Below are 26,938 nucleotides of genomic sequence, written 5' to 3'. Positions count from 1 at the left end.
GCCTCTGAATGGCTACTTCTTAGTGTGTTGTGTGATCGAGGCCCAGTGGACCATCCTAGCTCAAGCTCTGTGTCCTCCTGATATTCCCTGCAAATCAGGTAGGAAGGAGACCGTCGGCGCCGCAGCCGCGAACAAAGCGTGGTCCATACTGTCGCGCCGCGCCGCTTCGCAGTCAGGCGTCAGCGACTCTCGTATTCAGAGTGCCCTCAAGTCGACGCTCGATCTGGCCATGCAATCTTTCACTGATCTTCTGGCGCAGATTGAAGAGATGGAGGCTGAGCCGTCGATTGACACCTATGCATGGGAGACAATGTCTGAGAGCTTGGTGGGTCAAGCACGTTTTCTCTCTTCGACCCCAGTGCCCATGAATTTCTGCAGAAACTTGGATCAGTCTGCTCAGTCGTCCTTCACGACCTGGACAACAACCTATTTTCTCGCCTCAAGATCATCTTGAGTAACGAAACGACCATCTCGGACAGTTTGGTCCAGGTCGCCGCTTTGAAAGCCACGACGATACTAGTGCAGCAGTATGCATGCTACCGTGTTCAAAGGGAGCATCTTGGTTCTGACGTCTGCCCAGCTTCCCGGAAACCGCACCGTCTATGGCGCACCACCTTCGGCGATTCGTCACCTCTCCGCTTCCGGCATTCGATTATGAGTTCGTCAGCGAGACGAGCGCGCCTGCGCCTCTCGCCGCCGCCGCCAAATGTCTTGCGCTGTGCATCAAGGTATGGAGATCAGTCTTGGGCCCGTTCGATGTGCTCACCCGGCCTCGGCAGTTGGCTCCTGGCGATGATTTGATCATGTCCAATATGTATTCCTTGCTGAACTACATCGCTGCCACCAGCAAGGATACACACGACGGTTCCATTGCGCCACAGTCCTTGAACAACTCTGCATTCTCTGGATCGGATCATCTCACTCTGCATTCCGTCGAGACTGGCCTCCGTGGATACACAGAGGACGAAAGGAGACTGATAGGGATCAGCACGATCTCTGTCGTCTCGAGGTTGGCTCTGGAATTCCAACAGGAAGAGGTGGCGTTATCGAAGTTCCTCTGCCGGGTTTTGGCGATGTTGACAACACACCTCAGGTCACGAAACTTACGATCGCGATGCTGGTACAGAGGCTGCGCTCCGCCGATCCGACCGCCGAGGCTGCCATCGCACACAACCTCGTGGACTTGGCGTTGAAGGCCCCAGAAGCGTCGTTTGCGGATATCGTTCGAGCGTTTTCCGCGCTCAATCTATCGGCCAATCCGGATGACCCCCGCTTCTCGAATAACATGGTAAACATGTGTCGTCCCCATGTCCAACTGGTCTCATCACGCGTACTCTCTAGATATTGGCCGCACAAACGAAACTCGCGCAACATCTGGACCAGAGACCGGAGTTTTACGACTTGTATCTGCATGAGCTTTTGACCTTGTTTTGTGACAAGGGTGTGGCAATACAGAACATGTCTATCCAGAATCGACACGCAAAGGTCGGTGGACGCTGTTCCCTTTGATTTCAACCTCATTCATCATGGATTATTTTGAAGACGGACGACATGATCGAACAGCTCGTGTCATTGCTCCTTCCCATCGACGCATTGCTCAGCCACGCCGACTATAATCCTCAAGTCCGAGCATCGTCCGCCCTCGTTGCTCAGTTCCGTAATATGTGGTTTTTGTGTATGCTCTTCCAGTTCACAGTTCCAGAGGAGAAGGAAGCATCCGCGACCGACTGGCGAAAGCCTGCACTTTCCCGCATCGCGGTCAAGACACCACCCCTAGTTTCTGAGGAAGCCCATGACTCGCTCGTCAGCGATGTGGAGTACAACTGCTCGATCCGCCAGACCTTTGCGCAGAATGTGAGCTTTAATGTCTCCATAATCCTTTGGGACGGATACTGATCTGAGCATGTAGGCGCTTGCGAAACATCGAAGCCTTTTGACAAAGTATTTGCCGTACCACGCCGGCGAGCTCCGCTCGATGTCTCCCGGACAAGTCATACTCCTGCTCACTATGCATGACGTTGAGATCATGCGTGCGGCGGCAGGCCTCCCGTCCTCCCTCCTATGCTACTTCACAAATAAGAGCCTCAATGAACATCTAGAACTGAGCACGTGTATGCATTCCATGGCTGAAAAGGTACGACATCATTTCCATCAAGAGCTCGTGCCCGAGGGTTTACTGCTTTCTTAGATCATACATGACTCTGTGATGGAACTGAGCTTGCAGGCAAGAGAGCAGTCCTTACCTGAAAGCTTATCAAAGGAGCTTCGGGCACTGCTGATCGGAAGCACTCATCGCGTATCGAAAGCGCGGGAGGTCTCGTTCAAATATCTTCACAAGTTGATCACTTCCTTCCCAGCGCTATTGTGCGACCCGCCTCTCGTGTTTGCCATCCTGGAAGTTCTGACGCTATTGCGTCGGGCTGGGGAGGAAGAGTTCATCGACGAGGTCTGTCGATCACCCCCCTCTGTTCTCTTATGCATCCTGATGGTCACCTCACTCAGTACAATCCTGTTTACGAATTCCACTCTGAGAGGGCGGAGGTAACACTAGAGCTGAGCGATGACTACAAAGTCAGAGAAGAGATCTTGAATACCCTGTATCGAAGCGCGGAACTGTGGTTCGAACTGGCTTTGAGTCGTGCGCCTGTCGAACTGCAGTCTACACTTCAGGTGTGTACCTTCAATTCCGATCTCCGCACAAGGGCTACATCGTCGTTCTCTAGAAATATCTTGCCGTGAATCAGTCTCTGTCACCTGTCGACACCGTCGACCTCGGCGCATCCGTTGCAGAGCGATTTGGAAAGGCGATAGGCCCTGTCGAGCGGAAGCTGTGTATGTTCTTCACGGCTTGACTTACGTTCTGCGACTCATAACATCTTTTGTAGCTTCTCTCGCCTCCCTTTCTAAATACAGGCTCGATCGTGCCAAGGTTCTGGCTAGTCAGATGGCTTCGAAGGGCTATTTTGCAGGCGAAATCGCTGGCCTTCGCTTGGCCAGCAGAGGAGGTAGGCGGTATTTCTTTGTGTACCGAGCGACAGTATTGATATCAAGATTCAACAAGGCCACAAGCTTGAAACGATGCCCAACGATGAAGACCCTGTTGCAGAAATCGAAGCGCTGAAGACCAAGATGGCAGCTGCGCTTCACGATATCAGAGAGCGGCACAGTTCATTGACCATACAGGACTTGAAACGTCTACTGTTCCGATGTGCATCCGCGTTGATATCGGTGACGAGGGTAAGAATCATTTTCTGTTACACTTATGATAATTGATGCGTGTCTAGTACGAACACAGTCTACTTCATTACATCGTAGTCTTGCCCTTCGAAGTCTTCACACCGTCTGCCATATCCGCCGGAGTTGAAGTCTGGACCTGGGTGATTTCAGAAAGACCTGAATTCGAAATCGCCGTTGTGACCGAGATCAACTCCGCGTGGATGGCGAGCATCAAACAGGAGAAAGGCATCTTTTCCAAGGTCTTGAAGTATGTCTCTTGTTTCATTTATCTCGTTTTGAAGCTGAAATTCAATGGTAGTTACGATGATCCCTTCTATCATCCTGTAGACTATGCCCCCACGGATAAAGAGGTCATTGATCGGGCTACCAACAATGCTCGTCGGCATCTGTCTCCCCATACACTCATTCTGCAGATGCTGTTTAGTCGGCTCCAAGCAGCTAAATATCGAAAGCCTGGCTTGATGCTTCTTCTTCAACGTTTGGTCCTTCGTTCCGCAAGAGCGCACCGTCATATCAGGTATAGAGAGGATAACGACTTGTCCCGCGGTGTATCGCTGACCATGGCCTAGTACTCATCCTCTTGCTCGTGAAGCGCGCTTTAGTTTCATTCTTTTCGGATTTGAGACACTGAATAGCTCTCGATTGGATTCCTTCTGTGAATATGTCCTCCGCGAGAGCCTGTACACGGCCGCTTTTTCTTGGTTCTCAGTGAGACCTCAGTATGTTGCATTCATCCTTGCAATGAGAAGATAGTTGATTCATGCTTTTGACAGATGGTCGCACGGTGCTAACCGTCTGCAGATGGACGCCGATATGAAGTTACTAGGAGAGTTCTTATCATGCTTGCAATCGGACACTGCTCGTTGCTTTTATCAAGTATCGAGCCTGTCTCCATCTCAGAACTCGTCGGCAGACTCTTGTATGTCTCTACCAAACCTCGCTTTTGCTAAGTGATTTACACGAGCGCTTTTTCAGCCTATATCACGCGTCTCAAAAACTTGAGCGCTCCTCTGAAGCTGTTGGTGGAGAATGAGATGTATCGCCTGTCCGTCTGGGGCAATCCGATCAATGACGCCAAAAGAGGTGCAGACTACGCTGCAAACGCGGAGCGAACAATGTTGGAGGTACTGTCTTTGCCCTCCCGGTGTTATGTTATTGGGTTCGATTATTTTCCCACAGAGTCAATGGATTGCTGCTATTCGGACTGTTTGGGAGGTTGATCCTGCTATCGCGGTTCACTTTGTGGAGCGCTTCAAGCAACCTGCGGTCATGAACGAAGTCAATCGATCAGTGAGGTCTAACCCACGCAACGTTCTTCATGTACCAGAAGCCGTGCGATATCTATTAGGAGAGCGAGTCGATTCAGGTCTTCGCCGTGACCTAAGGGTATGTTCTACCGAGTATCCTGCTTGCTGACGTTCTCAATTAAAGGCTTCCATAGCACTTGTTAGTCTGGGATCCCGTCCCTCCCGTGCTCGCAGTGACGTTCTTTGAGCCTCGGTATCACAACGAGCCAGTGATTCTTCAATATGCCCATCGTGTTTTGGAGCAGCATCCCGTCGACTTGACATTCTTTTTTGTCCCTCAGATCGTGCAAGCTCTTCGCTACGATGACCTGGGTGAGCTCTGCCCATGCGAAGCATTGATTGTGCCTAAACCCCTACACCTGAATCGAAGGTTACGTTACACATTTTATCTTCGAAACGGCAAAAATATCTCAGCTGTTCTGCCATCAAATCATATGGAACATGAAGGCCAACTGTTACAAAGACGATGCCGCTGAAGTGGTGCGCTGAACTCGTCGCCATTGTCTGACTCTTCTATTAACTTCGTATCACAGGAAGATTCCATGAAGCCCATCCTGGATCGAATGACCGATCAGATTGTGTCTTCATTATCGGGTGAAGCCAGAGACTTTTATGACCGCGAGTTTGGCTTCTTCAATGAAGTAACGTCAATATCGGGTAAATTGAAACCTTACATTAAGAAGTCGAAACCGGAAAAGAAGGTATACATATCTGTCTTTCATACGGGGATTCTGTTGATATTGTCTGCAGGCCAAAATTGATGAAGAAATGGCGAAGATAGTTGTCGATGTTGGGGTTTACTTACCGAGCAACCCAGATGGTAAAGTGGTTGATATTGACAAGAACTCTGGGCGGCCTTTGCAAAGTCACGCCAAGGCAAGTTTCTCTTAACATTGAGATTCATGTCATGCCGTCCTGATGAAATTAAATTATCAGGCGCCGTTCATGGCGACGTTCAAAGTGCGCAAGGAACGGATAGTCATTGACGCCGATCCCGACTCTCTCCTTACCAATGACGAAGGAGGTGAGGAGCATCGACAAGAGCAAGATGTATGGCTGCAGGCTATTTTCAAAGTCGGCGATGATTGCCGTCAGGACGTACTTGCTCTACAGCTCATCGCAATGTTCAAGAATATCTTCACAAGCGTAGGATTAACACTCTACCTGTATCCGTACCGCGTCACGGCAACCGCACCTGGGGTGAGTATCGCTAGATTTGCCGGACCAATTTCACTAATTCCAGTCGTAGTGTGGCGTTATCGATGTTGTACCAAACGCAACTTCTCGTGATGAGATGGGTCGTGCGAAGGTGAACGATTTAATCGACTTCTTCGTAGCCAAATACGGCGGACAAGACAGCATCGCGTTCCAGAAGGCACGGTTGAATTTTATTCAATCCATGGCCGCGTATTCCCTTGCATGCTACATATTACAAATCAAGGACCGTCATAATGGAAATATTATGATCGATGGAGAGGGACATATCATCCACATCGGTACACCATTTCGTTCTTGATCTGTATATGATTTCCTGACTCACTACATTCATCAAACAGACTTCGGCTTCTTGTTCGACATAGATAAGTCTTTCTTCCGAACACGTTCGCGTATAACAAAACTGATCAATGCTCTGCTCGACGATGTTTACGTCCTGGAGTAAGCACTTTACACTCTACTATTTTCCTACCACCTCTGATTTGATTTGATCAACGCAGGGTGTCAAATTTGAACCGAACTCATTCAAGCTCAATCACGAGATGGTCGTTCTCATGGGCGGGCGGTACTCGCAAGGTTACAACCTCTTCCAGCACCTCACCGTCAAAGGCTTCCTCGCCATCCGTCCACATGCCGACCAGCTCATCAGCACTGTCCAACTGATGCTCGACACTGGTCTCCCGAGTTTCAAGGGCGAAGGCACTATTCGTCGTCTTCGGGAGCGCTTCGCGCTCGGGTACAACGAACGCCAGGCGGCAGAATGGATGATGAACATCGTCCGTAATGCGCATGAGAATGTGCGCAGCACGGCGTACGACGAGTTCCAGAGGGTACGTTTCAACACTATGTCGCCGCCGAACGTGGACTGAACGTTGCCCTTTTTTGTCTTCCTGTAAAACAGATCCAGAATGGTACGTCGTACCAGAAGTGGAAGGTTACATACCTCACCGACCTCATCTTTCACAGGGATACCATACAAATGAAGTGTTTGACGTGTCATCGCCTTTTTATCATGATATTGTACGCCTCACCACGCCACAGTACCCATCTCTACAATAAATGTAACCGGTTGGGATTTATCCAGTTTTCCGCACAGGATCCATTATTTTTTCTTCCTTCCGGACGATGGATACAAACGTCCAGGAAAACATAAGTACTTCCACGAAGTCCACCGGCACAAACGACGCCAGCCAAGCAAATAGCGTAATCAATGCCAAATAAGTGGCGGGTATAGTTCTGCGACGCGAGAAGGGAGTGATAAACGAAAGTGAAAGATGAGGTGCAGACGAAAGTCCAACGATCCCGATCGCGCAAGCGAGCAAGGGACACGGTTCAAAGTACATAAATAGAAATAGGACGTGGTACTAGTAATGCGAGCAAAAAGCGTGAGTTCGTCACTTCGTGAACGAGTAAAGTCTCTGGTGTGTGCAGAGCGACTGCGCGCGTCGTATGGGATGTATACATCGCGCCGTACAAACACGGGAGCTACGACGGAGTGGTCACGGAAAGACCGATCGAGCGGCGCCCGCGGATGCGCTTCATTAAAAAAAACAGGACGCCAGCCCCAACTAAGACGAGGGGAAAGGGTCCAGTCCCCTCAGACCAGCGGAAGGGCGGCGAGCATGTATCTGGGAAAAAATATCGAAATAGCGAATATATATAAATCCAACTCCCGCGGTCCGAACCAATTAGATCCTTATTTCACCCCTTATTCCTACCCTCCCCACCCATCATGGGCGCAAAGTGGGCACAATCAAATGGAAAGATTGTCTTCTCCATCATGAGATCACTTTGTCTTCCTGCTTCGCCGGATCGACACGTAGCGGTAATGAGATCGACGACATGCTGAGCGAGCGGGCCGGGATTATGCTCGTGCTCGTGTCGTGCGAGCCATGGCTAAAGATGCGACCACTTGGGGTAGGGGTGGTGGGAGAAGAGTATGGGGAGGATAAAGGAGTGCGGCGCCCCAGAGACGGCACAAGGTTCAAGGGTGTGGGACGTGTAGGGTAAGGATATGCCGGGACGACGTTCGCAAACGTGGCCGAGGGGGATGATGACGCCGAAGTTGATGCAGAGGTGTTCCGCGAAGACAACAACGAGAACGGAATGGTGGCATTCGAGCACCGTCTGGCACGGAAAGGGAGCACACGCTTGCCATCTGGCTGGCTGTAGAGCCACGTCGCACCAAGGACAACGGTAGCGCCGACAACGAATGATACCGTAATTTCGAAGTGGAAGAGCGCGGCGCTAGTGAGGAATGACAGCACAATGCTGAGACTTGTTGCAAAGCCCTTCATGATGTTGTCGGCGTATTTGATGACGAGCGCGGTGATAAGGCCACCGAGAACCTGAGTGAGCACTGTTGCCCATGCCCATGGGGTGAAGTTCGCGAAGAGGTGGGTGATAGACGGCACACTGTGTACGGGAGTTTCTGACGAAGGCGCGGATGCAAGGAGTATCGGCACCAACGCGGGAAGGAGCGAGAAGAGGGAAAGTTGGACATTGCGGACCCAGAGATCACCGGTAGTGTTCTTCAACACCATCTCAAAATATACACCTGCGAGTCCGGATGTGAAGCAAGCAGCAGCGACGGCCATGAAGCCCTTGACGGGATCCATGATGTGCACGTCAGGACCCGACGACGGAGAGCCCTTCGAAACACCGGTTTGAATCTGGACAATGGCAACACCGACCGCCAAAAAGAAGAGTGCTAGCCACTTGAGTGGGGTGAGCTTCTTGCGAAGAAGGAACACCGAGAAGGCTGCTGTGGTCAGAATTTTCATTTGGTACGACACTTGGAAAGTAGCGGCATCTAGGTTGGAAGCGGCAACGAATTGGAGATTATTTTGAATGACTATATATGGACAACTGTCAGTGAACTGCTTATAGCATTGCAGGGATGACACAATACATACCGTAGAGTATGGCCGGAATGGACAACTTCCAGCAGTCAGTTCTGAAGACCTCCTTTCCCAGTCGCGAGCACCGGGCAAGGAAGACTCTCGGGTTGAATAGCGACGTGGAGAAGCAGTCAGGCTTGGATGAAGGGACGAGGGTATACTGAGTTGGAACGTTGTCGATACGAGTAAAGGCAATGACGAGGGAAATCAAGCCCTTGAGAAGCTCGGTAGCAAGCACGGCAGACGCGGCCGAGTAGGCACGGGAAGGTGGAGTGTATACGCGTGAGTAGTGCATGAGGAGCGTGAGGGAGGCATTTTGGACTGCCAGAGTCACCAGGCTGCATGCATACTAGTTAGCGAACAGACGAGACACATGGAACCTCTGAGCGCACAACGTTGCCAGATAGGGCAACTGAGGCCGTGTATGTGCCCAGTCCACCTGGCACGACACGAGCGCGACAGACACAAGAAAGAATGCACTCACGATATATATTTGAGCTGAATACCCCACAGCGACGGAGAGGGTGCTGGCGCGGTGGAGACTGCATCGTCGACGGGCGAATCCTCCTTGACGTGTAGGCTTCCGTTCCAATGAACGACCTTGTCAGCATGATGTGCCATGAACGAGAGGAGGACAAGGGGAGAGAAGAGGGTTGTTATTGAGGGGTGTTGATCTAAAAGCCCGTCTAATAACGACCGTCGAGGCCCGAGAGTGAGCAAAGAGAGAAACCAAGGCGCAGCAGCGAAAGCAATGCAACCAACCTCTCATATCTCCCCCCTTCCTTCTTGGGCCTAGTCCGGGCTGTGCTGCCCGTGGGAGCAAGTTGGGAATCCCCCACCAAGTCTTCTACGACGCGTGACGTCACACGGCATGCTCCATCATCTTCGCCCCGTCCTCTCCTCCTAATGACGTTTCTACTTCCTCTGCCGTTAGCTCGTGCGACATTGAATCCGTATGGAGCATGCCATGCAAGCTTTACACAATACATCATCAACGAATGCGCAGCGCCCAGTCAATACGACCAAGAACATCACTAATACATGCTGCTTTCCAGCGCCCAAGCTGCCTTGCTTATAGCAATAGGTCAAACAAATTCACTCCGGCTGGTCACAGGCGTATCAGATTCTTGTACTGCTTGATCAGTGCCCTCGCATCCGATGCAACCTGCATATCACAAACGAATCAGTATCAGTGCTACTACGATGATCATCAGAGACCGCACCTGCTCCTCCTCGGCGATACTCTTTAGGTCAGACTTAGCTTTCCGCATTAGCCGTCTGCGATGTCTTTCGCGGAGCGCCGGCTGGGATTCAACTGCACACATATAGATACCATATCCACATCAACAATCCTGGACGCTCACAGCCCGTCACCATGGACAAGGTAAGCACGATGTCGACGCACCCCGTTCGCATCCGTCATTCACCTCCTGGGACCGTTTGAATGAAATCTCTTTTAAAAGCGATGGTACCATTGCGAGCGCGGCGCTGAGTCCATCCTGTGCGGGCGGTGCATAGGCTTCGGTCATTCGGAGTCTAACATGGCATAAAATATCGAACCGGGGTGGTGATTATACGCACGCTGGTTGTCCTCCATTGCTGAGCGTCCTGCGCCAATCTACGTTCTCCCATCTTTTCCTTATCTCGCATCTCGCTCGTGTCGACCAAGACTTGGTCACTGCATGGTATCACAAACATATCAGCATCCCGGATCTGAAGAACACAACTTCAAGCGATCGTATATACTCGTTCGCATCATTGGTGAATAAATTTGATGACAGCAACCAATACAGAAATGAGAAGTGAAAAGTTAACCATGTACGCACATGTAGGCATTCATATCCTTGACAAACGCTTCAGTTTTCTCTCGGACCTCGACGAACTCAGCTGCGACTTGCTTGTTGAATGCCGCAGATCTCTTAGACTTGGCTGCTTTCTCTGCTTTGTAGTTAAGGTCAGATGGAGGTGATTCTGGTACGCATATACCCACTCTTAAATTCTGTGATAATGTTCAGAAGCTTAAGCTGACTGAAAATCCAGTAGATAAAAGTCACCCATGCATGCAACGAAATGAGCGGGATTCGTACTTATCCTGCTCTTCATCTTCGTCTTCGTTCTCGTCCATATTCGATTGCGCCTCTACGTCTCCTGGCTCGTCGTCATCACTGAAAGTTGCGGCTGATATTGTATGGCTCTTTGTCTTCGAGCCTGTACGGGGCACACGCCGTAAGTTGAGCAGCATATATGCGCATATTGAGACACGATGTTGGAAGGCTGTCCTGAGCATATGCATGCTTACTGGTGTTTGTCAGTCTTCTGGGCATACTTTACGTGCAGAGAGTGGTGTTTATACTCTGCTGTTTAGACTCGAGTGGTGTATGTATATGAAAGCTGGATGGGAAGAAAGGATACAAACGAAGAGCATGAAGGCGCGTCACGGTCTGTGAGATTTGATATTCACGTCACATGACTTCATGTCTATACCCCGTGATCACTTACGCGCGCCTCGGTCCTCGGTCCTCGCAATTTTTGGAACAAAAATCAACAGGAAATCATCAATCAAAGCGAATCAACAGAGTTCTAACTTCTCAAGCCTTTCAAATGGATCAAGTAGTCAAGTGCTAGAATTCTAACGATGGCAAAAGTAGATGCGATAGGCGATCCATGTACGGTCCGTGAAGGTGATCAATCCATATACGTCAAAAGGGACAGCAGCTGAAGACAGAGGAACTGAAGGCAGTTCAGCAGAGAGAACTACGCATTCTCGAGCACAGGAACCGCTCCGTAGCTATCCTTGCTCACAACAGGTTCCTGCTCAGGCACAGCATCCTTCTGCATGTGCTGTCTTGCTAGTCTGTCCATATCCGCCTTCTCCAGCTGCTCCCTCTCTCCTTCCTCTACGAGCTTCGCCAGCTCAGCCTCAAGCTCAGCGTCATCAATCTCGATGCCAGCTTCCGCCATAGCAATGTCACCGCCCATGCGGATTGCGTCGTCTACATGTTTAGCGTCAGCGTTGGCAGCGGCGAGTGCGTCAAGCGTCTGATCAATAGTATCACGCTGAAGTGATGGGTGTGCCAGGAGCGTGCGGAGGGTCGTCGTCGATGACTCGTATGATTTCATTATCTGATGAGAACGTTGGAAGAAGCGCGCAAGACCTCGACAAGCAAATGATGTACCTGGATATCGCCAGCGGCCGCCTCAACTCGAATAAGTGTTGATTGAAGCGTTTCGATCGATCCGAGGCGCTGTCTAAGCAGGTCTTCCGACAGCTTGCGTGAGCGTATGTAACTCAACGCAAGCTCCTTACGCTTCTGGCGTAGCGCGACAATCGCCTTCTCAGTGCACCTGACACAGTACGAGTCAGCGCCATGAGAACAGAGATCAGTGTAGCACATACTCGTCCATCTTCCTCTGTATGCGCTCGATTTGCTTATCGAGATTTGCCACCACTGTTTTGAGTTCGAGGATGCCACGGTCGACTGCTGTGATTTCTAGAGGCTCCGTGGTACTTGCATCGATGAATTTGATGACCTGAAAATAGATGCATTTGTGACAAGGATCGGCGAGTGCTCAAGGCTGTTACGTACCTCTTTGTCAACAACGACCGCACTCTTGTCTCGCTCCAGGAACTTAACGAGGACTTTGATATCCATATCTGAGAGTGTAACGCCTTCCAACGCATTGCCCGAGAATTCGACACGGAATGAGTCAAAATTGAACAGGGTGTCGGCTAGAGAGCCTGCTATCTGTCGCTGTCTTTCGAGAACCGACTCTGCTGCCCTCTCGACGAGAGCAAGAACAACATATTCGCCTTTCACCTTCCGCCATCGCTCCGCGTCACTTTCGTGCCCGCCCTCGTCTGTACCGACAATGTTGGCTTGTTGCAGAGCCCACCAAAGAGGCTTACCAATTACATAGGACGCGATACGGAGGGGAAGCCAGCCTTTGTCGTAAACCGACTGTGTTGCGCCGAGGAATTGAGAGAGCGGGATGGCAAGCAGAGAGCTGCTCAACTCAGCCTTTGCTAGTAGGAAAATGCGTCAGGCCGTGATGGACGGTATGTTTGACATGACATGACATGTAATGTAAGGGTGGGCGCCGGACTTACGATTACGGTGCCTAAGCACAACGGCTTGCCCGTGCCCTCGTAGCGCAAATAATCAGGTAGACTTTGGTCTACATGCAAAACGAGCTTGTCAGAAGAGTTAGGCTGCCATCCTTTAGCAACGATGGCTTCGAGTGTAGCGCGCCACCATGAGACATTGGATTGGTACGAAGTGGGGTTGGAGTGCTTCTGCCTTGAGATATCAGAATAGAGTGATTGTAGACGCGATGGGGAGGTTCCAGTAAAGTTCGGCAAGGACAGGAATTGTTTCGACGAGATGCTCGATGTTGGAGGCATCATCACGCACGCTGAGCGGAACGCCGGAATTCGAGTCAACACGGGGACTCCTTGGGACTCCGTACGCATGACGTTTCCCACGTTGAGCAATATAATTAGGTGATTCTGATTTCGAGGTCCGCGGCTAAAATGAGCTTCGACTTCCTTCCGGCACAATTCCTGTCTTGTCTGCAGGCGCCCAATAGCCAACTATCCATATCCACAAAAATATACACGAGCAGCACAGCTATTGCATGCAACAATCTTCCGGAATCATACAGAAATATCTAACCTGTGCGTTCTCAGGGCAGCCAGCAGGTTACTCGGCAAGAGAAAACGCACTAGTCCAGCGGACCAGCGATATGATCAGGGATGTCAGTAATATTTGGACGTGAGGCGTGGCGGTGCCTTCGCCGAGGCACGCCTTCTGGACCATATTAAGCCTATTGTCGTTTTTGTCATGAATTGCGCTTGAGCCCCACCCGCGCTCTTCTCCCTCCCACCTCCATCATGATCCTCCCAAGAGCTGCGTCCGTTCTTTCTGCGCTGGCCCTACCACTGCTGTTTGCTTCTGTGACGGACGCACAGCTCAGCGCGCCGGCCTGCGACCCTGGGTGGGAATGGGTGAGTTATGTATATGTATCAGTGTTATGAAACCTCAAATGCGCCGCAGGCGTCCAACAGCTTGAACCAAAACCCCTGCCTAGTCACTGCTTATTTGGAAGGCGTATGCAATGGCGGACGTAAGTCAGCTTTCTGTCGCTTTTGAGGAGCGCCACTCATTTGTATCCAGAATTCAGCATCCCAGCATTGAGTCCTGATCATCACTACATTGGTCCAAACGGTCCCGACAACGGCGATCTGTGCAAGTGTAACACAGTTGCTTATTCCCTGATCAGCGCGTGTGATGCCTGTCAAGGCTCGATATGGACCGAGTACGTTCGAGTGTTGTTATCAGGACATGATAGAGGCCCTGACTAACTTTCCTGATAGATGGTCTGAATGGTCTGCCAACTGCACAAGCGTGAGCCCACCTGGAACGTACGTCGTTAACTTTTCTTTTCTTTCCCCTGAACCTAATCTAGTCCTCAAGGTTTCCAGAAGTAATCCCGAGTGGGACCAGAGTTCCGGGTTGGGCATATTTGGATGTCATAGTATGTGTTCTGTGAGATGAGGTTTTATCGCCTATGTTCAACATTTCTTAGCAACAAGACATATGGAACAACGTCACTGCTTTCAATAACCGATGTACGTTATATTTTCTACCAGCTCACCAAAACGACACCTACGAACGATTGAACGTTAGCTCTTCCTGAATCTACTTCGACCGGTGGGCCAACTACGATCAACCCATCCGCTACTACCTCTTCCATTCCGGTGACTTCCGCAACAAGTAGTCGCAGCAGTACCGCTAGCAGCGTTCCTCAAAACAATTCCAAGAGCAGCTCCCATGCAGGTGCAATTGCTGGTGGGGTCGTGGGTGGGGTCGTGGGCGTTGCAGCCGTCGGAGCTCTCATCGCTTGGTTCATTCTCAATCGGCGTCGCACGCATGTACCGCCATCGGCAACATACGTAGGTGGGCCTCCTCCGATGGGCCAATATGACGGCGTCCCCACGCCATTCACACCGGGATCAAATGCAACGCCCAAGAAGTATTATGTGCGTTTCATCGCCCATTCCATGCTTGCGGTTGCGGTATCCGGCTGATACCGTTTTGCTATGCACAGGACCCCTCGGACCCCAGTACTTTCCCGACTTCTCCCTCATCGCCTACGATCCACACGACGAACAACACGTACAGCAGCATTGGGGTCAATGGCTTGCAGCCGAACCGCAACCAATACAGTGGGCTACCGGAAGTGTAAGCGATGGAGTCACAACTCGAGTGTCTCGCTCGGCACTGGCAAAAACTCATCGCATCTCCGCCATCATCTCTCTATCACGACCTCCGACGACCACCGCTTCCCAGCCACACCACGGCATCTGTCACTCCTGCCATTGTGTTTTATTCGCCTATGTCTATCGTATCTTCTGCCCTCTGCTGCCTCCTTGCTACCCAACTTACCGAGACTTTGTCAAGCGGGTTGCTATTTTCGATGCTGTGTCTGTTGTGTGTATAAGGATGCACTATTCTTTCTAATCTTACCACAGGTTTCATGGTTCGATCCCATCATGGTATACGTGATACTTGTGCTGGTCGACATAGACTCTCGTTTGTATCATCGGTTGTCCAGTATCTATTGGGAAATGTGTACGCTATGCGATTGAACAAGTGCGTGACTGCACGTCAACGTCAACTTTTGTCGAAAATCACGCTGGACACTGGGACGCTCGATGGACGCTCTCGTCTTGTAGCTAGAAGGAATTCTTCAATCATGGAAGCATTGGGCGGGCCGCCCAAGTCGCTCGTGATTCGTCCCGTGGGTTTCAGCGCTAACATTCATCAAATCATATACTTGGAGGCTCTGCAGGGCATGGCATCATCTCCATATTCATAAGTGCACACATACCTGCACCTGATTCTCGCGGGAGCAGATGATAAGTAGCATCACGACAGGCCAAAAGATTCTGCAACTATTGAGTGAGGGTCATATACAGGTAGTGGTAGGTGTTATATGTAGGAACACTAGGTGACCGAACCCACCCACAAGGATTTCACCAAGATGGTCGGCCAAAGAGTGCACCTTCCTTCTGAGGACACTGGCGATGAAAGACTGCTCATTTAAGAGGAGCAGTCCAACATGTGGTATAACAGCGCCTAGTAGTTGTTAAAAGATGATGGGAAGAGTGCGTCTGGAGCCACATATGGCACATACAAGTTTAGGGCCGGCCCTCAAGGCCTCGTGATAGTCTCATTCCACGACCGCCTCTCCCCCGTGCGTTCCGCGTTGGTGAGGGTATTGGTCGATTCTAGAGGGAATAGTATGATGCTATCACAGAGGCTACCATGAACTCCTCATCAATAGCGATAGTCAGTTCTCTTCGGCGTTAGCCTAGAAAGCCTCTCGCCGAACTCGTTCTTTGTAAGAGACAACTTGGTGGTCACAAGTCGTCATAATTTGCGACTTATCCGTCATCTAATCTTCTTATCTCAGTTCGTGTGTATAAATTGACGGTAGCAAGCTATTGCATCCTCTATACCATCCTGCAAGCCGAGAATATCTACCTCGTCATCTGCGCGTTCCCCCAGAAGAATCTTTACCGCAATGGCTAATGCTCCCCTCAAGCTGAATGATGGGAATACCATCCCTTGGCTCGGTTTTGGCACCGGCACTGCCCTTTATGAGAAGGACTCGGCCAACATCGTCTCAGCTGCGATCAAGGCTGGCTTCACTCATCTCGATGGCGCTCAAGTTTACGCTAACGAAGACTCCTTGGGAGCGGGCATCGTCGCTTCAGGGAAACCACGATCAGAGCTCTTCGTCACCACGAAACTCTATCAGCTCGAGACCGGGACTGTGCGCGAGTCCCTGTTGGGATCGCTAAAGAAGTTAAAGCTGGACTACGTTGACTTGTTCTTAATCCACTCGCCGGCCTTCTTCAAGGCTCCTGGTCAGCTGAAGAACATATGGAAGCAGTTCGAGGAAATCAAGAAGGAGGGGCTTGCAAAGAGCATCGGTGTCTCCAACTTCCGCGTTGTAGACCTTGAAGCAATTTTAGATGGCGCGACGGTCCCTCCTGCTGTCAATCAGGCAAGCCATTACGTGCTTTATTTATGGCCTGCCTTTGAACGATGATTGTTGTAGATCGAATATCACCCATATCTTTTTAAGGCCTCAGAGCCACTTCTTGAGTTCCAGAAAAAGTATGGAATAATTACGCAGTCATATGCTGGCCAGTCGCCCATTTTCCGGTCCAAAGGGGGACCGGTGGATCCTGTTTTGACTACTATTGCGGAGCGCTTGTCGAAGACGGTTGGAAGACCTGTGCAGGACGCCCACGTACTGCTCCTTTGGCAAAGGTACAAGGGCATCGTGTTTGTGACGTATGTGTATTGATACAGATTTTCTTACGATTTTATTGACGAGCCGTACTGCAGGACTACAACGAAGGAGACGAGATTGGCGGAGTACATCAGCACTGCGGACCTACCAGATCTTACCGCTGAAGAAGTGGCAAACATTGACGCGGCTGGATCTACTTACCATAAGAGACATTTCGTGAGTTCATAACCTTGCGGTCCTGAAATTCTAACAATTGACTTGATAGCAGACTTCTTTCTGGCCGGAGAACGAGTAGCACCAGGGTGAAAGACAGAGTAGTGATCGATTGTATTGAAGAATCCAATAGTGCGAATGGGTTTGTATGTTAGGTGCTGAATAGTATCTATGCATCGTGTAGGGGTTGCATAGTCCTCGGTCAACCAAGTTTGTGTCGAAAGTGTTGCTTGGCACTGTTGTGCGAGAGCTTCGGAATTAAACATGCACAAACAACGCGCTCTGCGGACGTGAAACTTACCATACTCGTAGCGCATACGCTGAAACCGTCATCACGCGGACTTTATCATCATCAGAAAATGCCAAAATTTTCGCTTTCATCATTGCCCTTGTCTGGCCTATTTGGCGTGATCAAGCCTTCTGGCCCAACATCAATGCATATCATCAATGAAATAAAACCGTTGATCGCGGGCTCTCGCATTTTCGTTGATACTGCTACGCTGGAGAAGAATAAGAAAAGTAAAGGGAAAGGTGCACGAGGCAGACGTGGAAAGGATGGAATTAAGATTGGACAAGGAGGCACCTTGGATCCCCTTGCAGATGGTGTATTGGGTGCGCATCAGAAGAACTCATTTGACCTAAATCGTCAACCTCGTCTTGTCATAGTCATAGGTGTAGGAAAGGGAACGAAAAAACTGAATGAATTTCTTGACTGCTCCAAGGTACGTTTCATGGCGTTTATCATATTCTGACATTGACTGTCGGACAGGAGTATCGCACCACTTGTCTGCTAGGCTGCGAGACAGATTCATATGATAGTGAAGGTGCTCGCGTTCGAACTGCCCCATGGCGTCATGTCACGAAAGAGAAAGTTGAAAGCGCTTTGGAACAGTTCAGAGGCGAAATTGAGCAAGCACCTCCGATGTACTTCACCTCCGCCATATAATTATTATCACTGATTTCATTTTTTTAGATTCTCAGCGCTGAAAATGGATGGTATGCCGCTCTATGACTATGCTCGGAAAGGAATCCCCCTTCCCCGTCCCATCGAGAAGCGGAAAGTTACCATACATTCCCTCGAGCTCGTCGAATGGAAAGGCAGCGACCATGCTTACCGATGGCCAGAGAAGAAGCTTACCGAAGAGGAGAAGAATGCACTAGCAAAGTCTCTCTCCGAAGTGGATGATAATGCAGCTATCGTCGACGAAGCCGATCCTGACGGCGAGGCTGATGGCAGCGTTGGGCCCTCTGCTTTTGTGCTAAAAATGAAGGTCTCTGGCGGGACATATGTCCGGTCAATCGTGCATGACCTGAGTCATGCTCTGGGCTCAGCTGGTCATGTCGTTACGCTCACTCGCTCAAAGCAAAGGAACTACGTTCTGGAGCCAGAGGAAGAGGACGATCGCAGATGTGTTTCGTGGGAGGTTTTTGAGAAGGCACTGAAAGACGCAGGCGAGGCAGATGAAGAGGGGTGGGTAGAATGGGAGAGGGAAGTCCTCGACAAACTCGTTGTTGTGGAAGCAGATGGTTCAAAATCGTAATGGTTCTTAAGCGTGAGTCACTTTACCTCGCTTTCCACCGTCAAAATATTCCCAGACACCCGTGTTACTTTCAGGCTTGAGATAGCTTTATAATACCTCCATATATCGAACTCATTGACGTGTCAATGAAATGAAGTATCCAGCGAAGGTTCGTAGTCGCAGCGTCCACAATAGTAAACGGCTGTTATGGGAAAAGGGTCAACCTTTTCGCCGTGATATTCTGGGCACACCGATATGATCACACCCGATGTTACCTCGGACATTCACTCCATACAGAGTGACCATCTGCAGCTTTTGTTACGTCGATGTTCATTGTGTTATATCGGGAGAGGTCCGGGCGACTCATCATCTTTGCCGAACCAACTTGCTCACATGTCCTTGCTCATTTGTCTTGAACATGTGTGCTCAATAACTTGCAATCGTCTTGCCTCAGTTGTCTGACTCTGTGGGTCGCCACCAATGCATGTGCAGATGACCTTCTCCTCTAATCTTACAATCCGCATGGAAACCGGACAAACTGGCTGGAACCACAACAGTCATTCGATGAAAGTAGCTACAAGTAATCATCACCTCTGGTTTGCCATGAATTTCATTAATATCGTCTTCACCTCTCACAGATCATAACGACACCATTGCGACGCTTTTATCGCCTTCTTTTGTTTCGCAGGGACCATGGGTGAAAGTGAAGGCGGCAGTACAGTATGATGACGACTCAACGTTCTTGCCTTGTTTTAGATCTTTGTTGGACCCCTTGCTAGGCTATCATCCGATTTGCTGTTTGGTTGGTCATGAAGGCTTCAATGTGCTTCTATATCCCCAAATGCCTTGGTGAGTTCCGAATTCAATTCGTTCAGCATGTACAAGCCCAACAAACAAGCTTAAGCCTATTCTCAGGAAATCCGACGTCTTGAATTGTCTGTGCTTGTCTGCGCCTGTTTCGTTATACCTTGGTCTCGTCTTTCTGTTTCTGTCTACATTTAGAGTCTGGTATTTAATCTGAGTATCATGACTGGTCAAATCCGAACGGCACTTTCTGCTTCATCCATGCAGAACGGAAATTTGACTGGTCCGATCAGTGTCGATGAACGTTGAACGTTGAACGGTGAACGGTGATCAAGTCATTGGTGGGTTTCATTTCGACAAATCAGAATATGACAGGTATAGGTGCACCCAAGGTACATTTAATCCAATCGAATGAAAGAAAGTCTAGGCAGCAAAATCTGTAGTAAGAGGCCACATGAAGGCAGAGTAGCTAATCTTCACCCGCGAACGGGCCGGCGGGCAGTCGGCAGTGATAACGCCGGTCCGATGCTCCCGCGCCAGCTCGCGCCCTTCTCCTCACAGTTTCCATTTATATAAGCCAGAATCGCCCTTATGTCTCTCTCTTCCTTCCTGTCCATCCTACCATGGCCCTCAACGGCTCAAATGGCGTCCATAGCAGTGTGACTCGTCCTCTCCAACCTGGTATCTTCGCTCCAATCCCGACCTTCTTCTTTCCAGACACTGAGGACCTAGGTAGGTCTTCGACACCCCCTAGATTCGACGGTGGATGACTGCACCAACCCTCACGGACCCCTACAGATATCGCGTCTTTTGAGAGTCATATCGTCCGACTCGCACAGGCAAATGTTGGCCCACTGCTAGCAGGATCTATGGGCGAGGCATTGCACCTCTCACATGAGGAGAGGAAGACACTCATCAAGGCAGCGCGTGGTGCTTTGGACGCGGCAGGATTCACACACGTTCCTATTATTGCTGGGACAGGGGCCGGCAGCACCCGCGAGACGATACAGCTGAACAAGGAGGCTGCAGACGCCGGAGCTGATTATGCCATCGTGATCACCAGCGGATACTTCGCTGGAGTCCTTGCGAGTAATAGGAAAGCCCTCAAAGATTTTTACGCGGAAGTCTCGGAGAAGAGCCCTATCTCCATCATCATCTACAACTGTGAGTGTTTGAAGTTCGGATAGAGGATATTCAGCGACTGACTAGGAAGCGCAGATCCTGGAGCGAGTGGAGGTATTGATTTGGATTCTGATCTCATTACGGAGATCGCTACCGACTGCCCGAACACATGCGGGGTCAAACTCACGTAGCTATCGCATTCACGCTATTCCCCGAGATCACTAACGGATGTGTATCGTTGGACAGTTGCGGAAGCGTCGGTAAGCTCACGCGGATTTGTGCAACCGTGTCCGATCCCTCCTTTGCGTCCGCCCACCCGCGAAGGAATGCGGCCGCGCCCTTTCTGGTATTGGGCGGGTTTACGGACTTCATTGTTGCTTCGACGTTCGCCAATGGACATGGAGCCATTACCGGCCTTGCGAACGTGGCACCTGTGCGTGATGATTGATTCCTATGCCTTTGATTTTTCGGTGCTTGGCTAATACTCTTGTGATTAGTATGCCGTCGCCAAGCTCTTCGAAGTCTCAGTGTTAGCTTTCAAGGACCCTTCTTTCCTGGCTGAGGCACAACGTCTTCAAGGCGTTATCGCTTGTGCCGATTTCACTATCGCGAAAGCATCAATCTCGGGGACAAAGTACCTCTTGGAGAAACTCTACGGCTATGGCGGTCTTCCACGAAGGCCGTTGCCGCCGATCGAGCCTAAAGCGGCTGAGGCGCTTTGGCTCCACCCTCACACGCAGGACCTCGTGAAGTTGGAGAGGTCGCTGAGCGGGAAGGTCGTGTCTTGATTCCTGCCGTATCAGCCCTGGAGACCCACGAACCCATGTATAACAGCACAATATAGGCTCCCGAACATTTTATTATGAATTCATCGCTATCCGTCCCTCTTTCGATCTATGTATTGGATCTCTTCAAGGGCGTCCTTACCCCGTATCCGTATCCGTATTCGGGAAAGCTACAATCTCTTAGAGGTACCCACATTATCGGTATAGTTGAATTCTAACTGCATCGGTCAGGTGAGAGAAATTCATATTGAATCCTTAGGTGAGAAGCATAGTTGTTATTCTCGGAATGTCCAATGGTCATGGCATACTCAGCAAGACTAGTGCGCGCGACACATGTTGGTTGTCTGCTTCGGAGCATGGCTGATGCCCTGCGATTCTCGATTTTCTTGTATGCCACTGGAAGATCAAAGATGGCTTACGCCGTTTACTCGCAATTCTGGGCCTTGATAGTTTTTCGCGGGCGGGCCGCCGTAATGCCGCCGTAGTGCCGCCGTAAATTCAGCCCATCCGCAGGTGCTAGAACACTTATCCACCTCGTGTTGATGGTGAAGAACATGTAGAATATCAATATCCGTTGCTTCCTATACATGATGTGCTGCAAGCCGCATAATTCTCTCGGAGTTTGCAGACGGGGAGGTCCCCCTCATCCATGATACACATCATGCGCTTGAAGGATTGACTGACTTTTGTGATTAGCGCAGCGCAGTCGTCGCGCTTCGTGAAAACCCTTTGGTAATCACCGGGCTTGCGACTACTGTGCGTGTTTTGTTGAGTCGCCGAAGTAAGGGACGACGCCGATCAACCGGGCCCATATTGTGGGGAAATAAGAACGCGGTCAAGTAGCCGTAAATACCCACGGCCAGTCGGCCACCGTCCAAGTCACGATCTCGTTGATGTTTCTAGCGACTGCATCTCTAAGCCCGAATATTCCCCATCATCTCCTTGCCAGCGCAGACATCCTCGCCTCGTTGCCCTTTGGCAGCATCGTATCATGGCACTCTCGCCGCAAAGCATTGTCTGCCGTGCATGGGAGTCGCCTTACTATCCCTTCGCAGTAAAGAACTCCTTTCGCAGACATCTTCAACGGATATGTAAGGGCTTCAATACATCGAAAAAAATTGTCACAAATCATTGATGGGATATTCACAAAGCACCGACTACCTGTCGTCTATTTCACTCGTCTCATCGATCTCGAGGAGAGAATACAAATTCGTCTGCCCAGGAAGTGGATTCTGGTGAGCGGCCTATTTCTCGATATAGTTCTTTGCATTGAGTGGTTGCTATAGGAATTCATTACTCTTCTCTTACCATCGGCGTCCCAAGGGAGATCTATCCTCAAGAGCGACGTGTTTCACTGACGCCTCAGAATGTTGCCTTACTGCTGAAGAAAGGCTTCGACAAAGTGCTGATCGAACACGATGCCGGCGTGCTCGCACAATTTCGGAACGACGATTACAAGACAGCTGGTGCAACTCTTGTGTCTCGAGAAGACGTGTTTCACGCGTCCGATATTATGTTGAAGGTCCGACCACCACTACTGGGCCAAGAGGCGGAATATGTTAAAGAGGGCAGCACTCTCATCTCTTTCTTATACCCCAGGCAAAACAAGGAGATCGTGGATACGCTAGCTAAGAGAAACGTTAATGCATTGGCCATGGACATGATACCCAGGATATCGCGCGCGCAAACTTTTGACGCTCTTAGGTTTGTCAATCATGTACTGTGACGGAACAATTGCTGACTTTATATCATACAAGCTCAATGGCAAACATCGCAGGTTATAAAGCAGTACTAGAAGCATCAAATCATTTCGGACGGTACATGACTGGTCAAGTCACCGCTGCCGGGTGAGTTCCTTTGATAATTTAATATTGACTAACGGACATTAACTCACTAATTTTCAGGAAGGTGAAGTCGAAGTCATTTCAACACCATAGTCTTGAAGCTCATGATGTCTCAGATTCCTCCTTGCAAAGTGCTTGTTATTGGTGCTGGCGTCGCTGGCCTCAGCGCCATTGCAACGGCTAGACGCTTGGGTGCCATCGTTCGCGGTTTCGACACTCGATCCGCTGCTCGTGAACAAGTCCAGTCTCTCGGTGCGGAATTCATCGAAGTGTCCATTCAAGAAGAGGGCGGTGGAGGCGGTGGATATGCTAAGGAGATGTCTAAGGAATTTATCGAAGCCGAGATGGCGTTGTTCATGGAACAATGCAAAGATGTCGACATCGTGATTACTACGGTACGTGGACGAGGACAAAATCTGTAGGACTCATTCGAGTGATTTTGCACAGGCACTTATTCCAGGAAAGCCTGCGCCCAAATTGATTACTAACGAGGTCAGCTCGGCTAGCAATCTTAAGATTGGAGTCCTGTTCACATGCTGGATTTAGATGGTTGCAGCTATGAAACAAGGATCTGTGATTGTTGACCTCGCAGCCGAATCTGGTGGGAACTGCGAAGCAACCAAACCTGGAGAGTTACATGTACACCGGGGAGTGACCATCATTGGTATGTGATACCTGTCTTCGATATTCTTGGGTCGTCTAATATACCGGTTTCATAGGTTACACTGATCTTCCGTCTCGACTGCCAACCCAGTCTTCGACGTTGTACTCAAATAACATCACCAAGTTCTTGCTCTCGATGACCCCCACGAATATCCCGGATAAATTCTTCTTGGATCTCGAAGATGAAGTCATCCGTGGTGCGATGGTTGTGCATCATGGCAGTCTTTTGCAACCCGTACCCCGCGCCCCAGCTGTGGCCTCTGTACCACCAGCAACTCCCTCGAAAGCTGACGAGAAGAAGGCAGAGATCTTGGCGATCACACCGTGGCAAAAAGCGACACGCGAAGTCGCAACTGTCACTGCTGGTATGGGAGGCGTGGTTGCGCTTGGCAAGTTGACAGGACCATTGTTCATGTCGAACTTCTTCACTTTCGGACTCGCTGGTCTCATCGGGTATAGGGTACAGTATAACTCCTTCCTCTAAACCATTAAATATAGTAACCTTGCGTGTGACAGGTAGTTTGGGGTGTAGCGCCCGCGCTTCACTCGCCGTTGATGTCCGTCACTAATGCGATCTCAGGTGAGAGCATTTGATCACAGGCTGCGTGGCACGCGAGTGTTGAAGGTTTCACTGATACATTTCCTTTTAGGTATGGTTGGTATAGGCGGCCTGTTCGTGATGGGTGGAGGCTATTTCCCAGGAACGATCCCTCAAGCTCTTGGTGCTCTTTCTGTGTTGCTGGCAAGCGTCAATGTTTCTGGAGGCTTCGTCATCACTAAGCGCATGCTGGACATGTTCAAAAGTAAATCGTCGTGTCATATAGACCATGCTGTCACGACTTGACTGATTAGGGTGACTAGGACGAGGAGATCCGCCGGAGTATTCATGGCTGTATGGTATTCCGGCAGTAGTTTTCACTGGAGGCTTCCTCGCTGCCGCCAGCACGGGGATGGCGGGACTAGTTCAAGCTGGCTATCTGACGAGCAGTCTTCTATGTATAGGTCCGTCGCACCTCCTTAAATCCTGAAAGGCACATCGATCAATTTTTCTCTTTCTTTCATCAATTCACCAGGTTCTCTTTCTGCACTCGCTTCTCAGACTACAGCCCGTCAGGGTAACCTTATCGGTATACTGGGTGTAGGGTCGGGAATATTAGCGTCGCTCGCAGCTGTCGGTTTTCCTCCCGAAGTCCTTGCACAGTTTGTTGCAGTGGCGGCGATGGGTGGCACTGTAGGCACAATCATCGGACGGAGGATCACCGCGACAGAGCTGCCTCAGATGGTCGCGGCGTTACATTCAGTCGTCGGTCTTGCTGCTGTGCTTACGAGTGTCGCGAGTGTACTGCAGGGAGTAGACCACGTCTCAACGTTACATCTTGTTACCGCTTACCTTGGTGTTCTGATCGGTAAGCAGCTTTGCCCCTTCTCGCAATGTCTAAATCTGAGATGCATTTTGATCCAGGTGGTGTCACGTTCACTGGTTCCATTGTAGCTTTCATGAAGCTCGCGGGCAAGATGTCTTCGAAACCGTTGAGGCTTCCTGGACAGCATCTCATTAATGGATCTCTTCTCGGTGCAAATGCCGTGACGATGGGGGCATTTTTATCTATGGCGCCCACTGTTCCTGCCGTTGCTGCTATTTACCTCGGCATCAACACGATCCTTAGTTTCATTAAGGGATATACTTTGACTGCCGCCGTTGGCGGAGCAGATATGCGTGAGCTACTCATCATTGTTAGAAACATATATGAATGATTTGACTCGTTCTGTATCTCCCGTAGCGGTTGTCATCACTGTTTTGAACGCCTACTCTGGTTTTGCGCTTGTGGCAGAAGGTTTCTCGTGACTTTTGCGAGGTCTACACGAAATCTAACATTATCAAACAGGTTTCATGCTTGACAATCCTCTGTTAACAACCGTTGGCTCTCTTATCGGTGTTAGCGGATCTATACTGTCCTATATCATGGTAAGAGCGTTCTTGATGCCATTCCTTTGAAGTACGATTGATATGCGTAAATATAGTGTGTTGCCATGAACCGTTCATTGACCAATGTTCTTTTCGGAGGAGCCGGTGCACAAGCTGTCGCACCGTCTGACTATAAGATTGAAGGTCAGATCACTCAGACGAACTCTGACGAGGTCGTGGACGCATTGGCAAACGCGGATAGCGTTATTTTGGTAAGAGGATCCTTGTTCAAACAGTAACATGATACAAATCATGTTACGGTACAGGTTGTTGGATATGGCATGGCGGTGGCAAAAGCTCAATATGCCATTTCTGAAATAACCACCCTGCTTCGAGCAAGAGGCATCAATGTTCGGTTTGCTATCCATCCAGTCGCAGGCCGTATGCCTGGCCAGTGCAACGTCCTCCTTGCGGAAGCATCCGTTCCCTATGATAGTGCGTCTTGAAGATGTGGCGGTCTCATGTGTGATGCCTGACTCTCAGTTTTGCAGTTGTACTCGAGATGGACGAAATTAACGATGATTTCGGCGAGACTGACGTTACCCTTGTAATCGGGGCAAACGACACCGTCAATCCAATTGCATTAGAACCTGGTAGCTCCATTGCTGGCATGCCTGTTTTGCACGCATGGAAGAGTAAGCAGGTAGTTGTCATGAAGAGAGGGATGAGCAGTGGATACGGTCAGTAATATGTCAAAGTGTGCCTGAGCTATACCTGAATATTTCGCAGCGGATGTGCCAAACCCGATGTTCTACATGCCGGGCACAAAGATGCTCTTTGGTGATGCGAAGGACTCGTGCGAGGGTACGTTTATACTATGGCTCGTCTTGTCTGAGATTGACCGACCGTTTGCATACAGCGTTGAAGCGAGGCTTGGAGGCCAGAGCCTGATAACGTGAATAGTTCTGGAGACTACGGATCTGAAAAAGAAAGATGTACAGCAGGTGTATATACACAGGATATGTCAAATGATGTACAACAACATACTCATGTACTGTGAACGAATTCAATAGGCTTGCAAGCTTGCGGTACATGTC

At 50.0% G+C, this 26,938-nt stretch overlaps 9 protein-coding genes across 9 annotated transcripts; 6 read left to right on the top strand and 3 right to left on the bottom strand.

The window, feature by feature from the left end:
* Positions 1–375: 375 nt before the first annotated feature.
* On the top strand, positions 376–6,866 carry HETIRDRAFT_60199 (uncharacterized protein). The gene is given in 28 exon segments (XM_009543537.1): positions 376–527; positions 581–728; positions 780–1,037; positions 1,094–1,288; positions 1,342–1,485; positions 1,543–1,854; positions 1,910–2,134; positions 2,189–2,446; positions 2,503–2,670; positions 2,724–2,832; positions 2,886–3,005; positions 3,062–3,237; positions 3,285–3,484; positions 3,536–3,754; positions 3,807–3,956; positions 4,011–4,160; positions 4,202–4,361; positions 4,417–4,623; positions 4,679–4,856; positions 4,915–5,024; positions 5,078–5,245; positions 5,295–5,424; positions 5,443–5,744; positions 5,794–6,040; positions 6,101–6,192; positions 6,260–6,589; positions 6,661–6,670; positions 6,726–6,866. 27 exon segments carry the CDS (start codon positions 603–605, stop codon positions 6,740–6,742), a joined length of 4,761 nt encoding a protein of 1,586 aa, XP_009541832.1. The 5' UTR covers positions 376–527; positions 581–602; the 3' UTR covers positions 6,743–6,866.
* A 48-nt stretch (positions 6,867–6,914) lies between these two features.
* HETIRDRAFT_60203 (UDP-galactose transporter) lies at positions 6,915–9,394 on the bottom strand. The gene is made up of 3 exons (XM_009543538.1): positions 9,144–9,394; positions 8,675–8,997; positions 6,915–8,613 (listed from the first exon to the last, which is right to left on the bottom strand). The coding sequence occupies exons 1-3, from the start codon at positions 9,278–9,280 to the stop codon at positions 7,538–7,540; spliced, it is 1,536 nt and encodes a 511-aa protein (XP_009541833.1). The 5' UTR covers positions 9,281–9,394; the 3' UTR covers positions 6,915–7,537.
* A 373-nt stretch (positions 9,395–9,767) lies between these two features.
* HETIRDRAFT_449003 (uncharacterized protein) lies at positions 9,768–10,784 on the bottom strand (the record flags this gene model as incomplete). The annotated part of the gene is made up of 7 exons (XM_009544579.1): positions 9,768–9,824; positions 9,883–9,974; positions 10,065–10,158; positions 10,220–10,337; positions 10,486–10,597; positions 10,650–10,687; positions 10,747–10,784. 7 exons carry the CDS (start codon positions 10,782–10,784, stop codon positions 9,768–9,770), a joined length of 549 nt encoding a protein of 182 aa, XP_009542874.1.
* Positions 10,785–11,413: 629 nt separating this feature from the next.
* Positions 11,414–13,061, bottom strand: HETIRDRAFT_122216 (uncharacterized protein; the record flags this gene model as incomplete). Its single annotated transcript, XM_009544578.1, has 5 exons — positions 11,414–11,782; positions 11,836–12,004; positions 12,057–12,190; positions 12,247–12,678; positions 12,768–13,061. The coding sequence occupies 5 exons, from the start codon at positions 13,059–13,061 to the stop codon at positions 11,414–11,416; spliced, it is 1,398 nt and encodes a 465-aa protein (XP_009542873.1).
* A 471-nt stretch (positions 13,062–13,532) lies between these two features.
* Positions 13,533–15,345, top strand: HETIRDRAFT_438604 (uncharacterized protein). Its single transcript, XM_009544577.1, has 8 exons — positions 13,533–13,664; positions 13,714–13,783; positions 13,834–13,975; positions 14,034–14,081; positions 14,134–14,194; positions 14,246–14,288; positions 14,347–14,699; positions 14,768–15,345. The coding sequence occupies exons 1-8, from the start codon at positions 13,551–13,553 to the stop codon at positions 14,903–14,905; spliced, it is 969 nt and encodes a 322-aa protein (XP_009542872.1). The 5' UTR covers positions 13,533–13,550; the 3' UTR covers positions 14,906–15,345.
* Positions 15,346–16,246: 901 nt separating this feature from the next.
* On the top strand, positions 16,247–17,385 carry HETIRDRAFT_471409 (uncharacterized protein; the record flags this gene model as incomplete). Its single annotated transcript, XM_009544576.1, has 4 exons — positions 16,247–16,744; positions 16,787–17,025; positions 17,080–17,200; positions 17,253–17,385. 4 exons carry the CDS (start codon positions 16,247–16,249, stop codon positions 17,277–17,279), a joined length of 885 nt encoding a protein of 294 aa, XP_009542871.1. The 3' UTR covers positions 17,280–17,385.
* Positions 17,386–17,556: 171 nt separating this feature from the next.
* HETIRDRAFT_310932 (uncharacterized protein) lies at positions 17,557–18,738 on the top strand (the record flags this gene model as incomplete). Its single annotated transcript, XM_009544575.1, has 4 exons — positions 17,557–17,809; positions 17,864–17,919; positions 17,967–18,121; positions 18,171–18,738. 4 exons carry the CDS (start codon positions 17,557–17,559, stop codon positions 18,736–18,738), a joined length of 1,032 nt encoding a protein of 343 aa, XP_009542870.1.
* Positions 18,739–20,144: 1,406 nt separating this feature from the next.
* Positions 20,145–21,431, top strand: HETIRDRAFT_448998 (uncharacterized protein; the record flags this gene model as incomplete). Its single annotated transcript, XM_009544574.1, has 5 exons — positions 20,145–20,253; positions 20,320–20,685; positions 20,740–20,830; positions 20,890–21,076; positions 21,141–21,431. The coding sequence occupies 5 exons, from the start codon at positions 20,145–20,147 to the stop codon at positions 21,429–21,431; spliced, it is 1,044 nt and encodes a 347-aa protein (XP_009542869.1).
* A 988-nt stretch (positions 21,432–22,419) lies between these two features.
* On the top strand, positions 22,420–26,933 carry HETIRDRAFT_154243 (uncharacterized protein; the record flags this gene model as incomplete). The annotated part of the gene is made up of 20 exons (XM_009544573.1): positions 22,420–22,519; positions 22,703–23,132; positions 23,186–23,275; positions 23,333–23,336; positions 23,389–23,667; positions 23,720–23,764; positions 23,819–23,936; positions 23,992–24,395; positions 24,452–24,515; positions 24,586–24,738; positions 24,797–24,937; positions 25,009–25,341; positions 25,398–25,652; positions 25,717–25,770; positions 25,822–25,901; positions 25,958–26,113; positions 26,168–26,336; positions 26,393–26,581; positions 26,631–26,705; positions 26,761–26,933. 20 exons carry the CDS (start codon positions 22,420–22,422, stop codon positions 26,790–26,792), a joined length of 3,171 nt encoding a protein of 1,056 aa, XP_009542868.1. The 3' UTR covers positions 26,793–26,933.
* Positions 26,934–26,938: the final 5 nt, after the last annotated feature.

This window comes from Heterobasidion irregulare (genome assembly GCF_000320585.1).
Source record: "Heterobasidion irregulare TC 32-1 unplaced genomic scaffold scaffold_02, whole genome shotgun sequence".
Taxonomy (NCBI): Eukaryota; Fungi; Basidiomycota; class Agaricomycetes; order Russulales; family Bondarzewiaceae; genus Heterobasidion; species Heterobasidion irregulare.
The sequence above is the reverse complement of the archived record's forward strand: the minus strand, read 5'-3'. Positions and strand labels throughout refer to the sequence as shown.